Source organism: Limulus polyphemus, unplaced genomic scaffold, assembly GCF_000517525.1.
Source record: "Limulus polyphemus unplaced genomic scaffold, Limulus_polyphemus-2.1.2 Scaffold9357, whole genome shotgun sequence".
Lineage (NCBI taxonomy): Eukaryota > Metazoa > Arthropoda > Merostomata > Xiphosura > Limulidae > Limulus > Limulus polyphemus.
In genome coordinates this window covers 1-3251 of record NW_013674967.1, presented here as the reverse complement: position 1 = coordinate 3251, position 3251 = coordinate 1, and the positions used below count along the sequence as shown (strand labels likewise).

At 36.9% G+C, this 3251-nt stretch overlaps 1 protein-coding gene across 1 annotated transcript in view; it reads right to left on the bottom strand.

Moving 5' to 3' along the window:
- LOC106475885 (adenylate cyclase type 2-like) overlaps window positions 1-1772 on the bottom strand; it is a gene marked incomplete at its 5' end in the record, with an annotated part of 16885 nt that extends 15113 nt beyond the window's left edge. The window contains one exon of the mRNA XM_013936560.2: window positions 1614-1772. Coding sequence (XP_013792014.2) covers window positions 1614-1772 — 159 coding nt within the window. The remainder of the gene's footprint in view (window positions 1-1613) is intronic.
- Between the last annotated feature and the right edge of the window lie 1479 nt (window positions 1773-3251).

Here is a 3251-nt window from a genome sequence, read left to right as displayed (position 1 = left end):
CCACCGTGTCCCTATAAGTGTACAAGAAAGCCACCGTGTCCCTATAAGTGTACAAGAAAGCCACCGTGTCCCTATAAGTGTACAAGAAAGCCACCGTGTCCCTATAAGTTTACAAGAAAGCCATTTTGTCCCTATAAGTATACAAGATAGCCACCGTGTCCCTATAAGTGTACAAGAAAGCCACCGTGTCCCTATAAGTGTACAAAAAAGCCATTTTGTCCCTATAAGTGTACAAGAAAGCCACCGTGTCCCTATAAGTTTACAAGAAAGCCATTTTGTCCCTATAAGTATACAAGAAAGCCAGCGTGTCCCTATAAGTGTACAAAAAAGCCACCGTGTCCCTATAAGTGTACAAGAAAGCCAGCGTGTCCCTATAAGTGTACAAAAAAGCCACCGTGTCCCTATAAGTGTACAAGAAAGCCAACGTGTCCCTATAAGTGTACAAGAAAGCCACCGTGTCCCTATAAGTGTACAAGAAAGCCATTTTGTTCCTATAAGCATAGAAGAGAATTAATGTGCCCTTTTTTGTTAGAAATTTCATCTAAGTGTGAATAAATCAAGTTTAAAATCACTATCAAGATACCAAATTGGGCTAGTACTGCGACCAGCCTAAATCAGCCCTAAGAAATGGGTTTAGGTGGAGTTTGGTTAGTTCTTCACTGAGAAGCGAGATTGTAGGTGGAGTCATGTTAGGTCATTATTTAAGAAGCTAAATTGGATGCGGGGATCGAGTTATATTATCACTAAGAGACGGGGTTATAGATGAGGTCAGGCTAGGTTATCACTAAAAGAATGGGCTGTAGTTGAGGTCAAGTTAGGTTATGACTAAGAGACGGGGTTGTAGGTCAGGTTAGGTTATCACTAAGAGGCGGGTTTGTAAATAGGGGTCGGGTTAGGTTATCACTGGGAGGATGGGTTGTATATGAGGTTAGGTTATCACTAGGAGGATGGGTTGTAGATGAGGTCACGTTATCACTAGGGGGATGTGTTGTAGATGAGGTCACGTTATCACTAGGGGGATGGGTTGTAGACGAGGTCAGGTTATCACTAGAAGGGTGGGTTGTAGGTGAGGTCAGGTTAGATTATCACTAACAGGCGGGGTTGTAAATAGGGGTCGGGTTAGGTTATCACTAGAAGGGTGGGTTGTAGGTGAGGTCAGGTTATCACAAGGAGACTGGGTTGTAGATGAGGTTAGGTTATCACTGGGAGGATGGGTTGTAGATGAGGTTAGGTTATCACTAGAAGGGTGGGTTGTAGGTGAGGTTAGGTTATCACTAGTAGAATGGGTTGTAGATGAGGTTAGGTTATCACTAGGAGAATGGGTTGTAGATGAGGTTAGGTTATCACTAGGAGAATGGGTTGTAGATGAGGTCAGGTTATGACCAGAAGGGTGTATTGCTCATTTAAATGGATATTTTTAAAATACTGTTTCATTTGTTGTAACATTTATTAATAAAATAGACACTGTATTAACAATATTTATTCTTTACGAATGTTCCAATAAAGATTATTGTTACTTTAATTTCATTGTTTTAAATAGAGGGGATAATGCAAACAAAACATGTAACTAGTAAGTTTCAAACTTTATAGCCATCAAGTGAATGGTTTCTTACCCTGGAACTCCTGAAGATTCCATGTGATTGGCTAGTGTGACGTCATCAGACCATACGTCATATTGCCACTTGCGTAAGCCTAATACACCACACAAAACGTTACCAGTATGGATTCCAATGCGCATGTCGACGTTTACTTCTGTGGCCTCACGTACAACTCTGTGATATTTAATCTTTTATATGTAAATTTATACACAGACACATATGCTTAATTTACTATATTTCAATTTTCTCAAACCACAAGTGTTAACCTTTCGTTAAGAGGGAATTTTGACTCACAATTTATGTGATCTTTTTTTACAAACATTCACAAGCTACAAAACACATTAAATTCCGTTTAATTTGTTGTTACGACAAAACAAACTGCTTTAAAGTCCACTTGATTCGTAGTGACAACAGCACAAACTGGGTTAAAGAACTTTATTGTCACTACAAAAAATCAAGTAGATTTTAACCCAGTTTGTGCTGTTGTCACTACGAATCAAGTGAACTTTAGCCTAGTTTGTGTTGTCGTATCTACAAATCAAACAAACTTTATTGTCACTACAAAAAATCAAGTAGATTTTAACCCAGTTTGTGCTGTTGTCACTACGAATCAAGTAAACTTTAGCCTAGTTTGTGTTGTCGTATCTACAAATCAAACGAACTTTATCGTCACTATAAAAAATCAAGTAGATTTTAACCCAGTTTGTTTTGCTGTCACTACAAATCACGTGAACGGTGAACTTTAGCCTAGTTTGTGTTGTCGTATCTACAAATCAAACTTGATTGTAGTGACAACAACACAAACTGGGTTAACGTCCACGTGATTTGTAGTGACAGCAAAACAAACTGGGTTAAAGTCCATTTGATTTGTGGTGACGACAAAACAAACTGGTTTAAAGTCCCCTTAATTTGTGGTGACGACAACATAAACTAGGCTAAAGTCCCCTTGATTTGTAGTGACGACGACACAAAATAGAATAAAGTTAGTTTGATCTGTAGATACGACAACAGAGATATAAAATTTGGTCATTTTCTATTGGATAGGAATTTTGTAACATTCAAATAGCTATAAGAAGAAGGTTTTCCCCCAGAATTTAGATAGGTACACAAAAGAATGATACAAAATAAATTGGCTATGTTATCAAGAGGCTTAAGAAAAACACACTTAATGAAACAAGCTATTTTGAAATGATAATGGCATTCTACACATCTAAAGAGTGGAAGCTTTAAAACTATATGATAGATACATAAAAATGAAAATGTGTCAAAAATAAATTTGAAGCCAGAATCAGAAAAGAACCAATACAAGAATTTCTATTTATAATAAAGCTACAACAACTATCTGTCCTTAATTCTGAACTACTGACTAGAGAAAAGGAAGCTAGTAAGTATCACCCTACCACCCACAATCTACGATAAGGGACTGATCGTTACTCTTATAAAATAATCTATCAAACTTGTAATGTAGAACTTTGGTTATTATGAAAACAAAAGAACGAAGCTATCCAACTTGTAATGTAGAACTTTGGTTATGATAAAAACAAAAGAACGAAGCTATCAAACTTGTAATGTAGAACTTTGGTTATGATAAAAACAAAAGAACGAAGCTATCAAACTTGTAATGTAGAACTTTGGTTATGATAAAAACAAAAG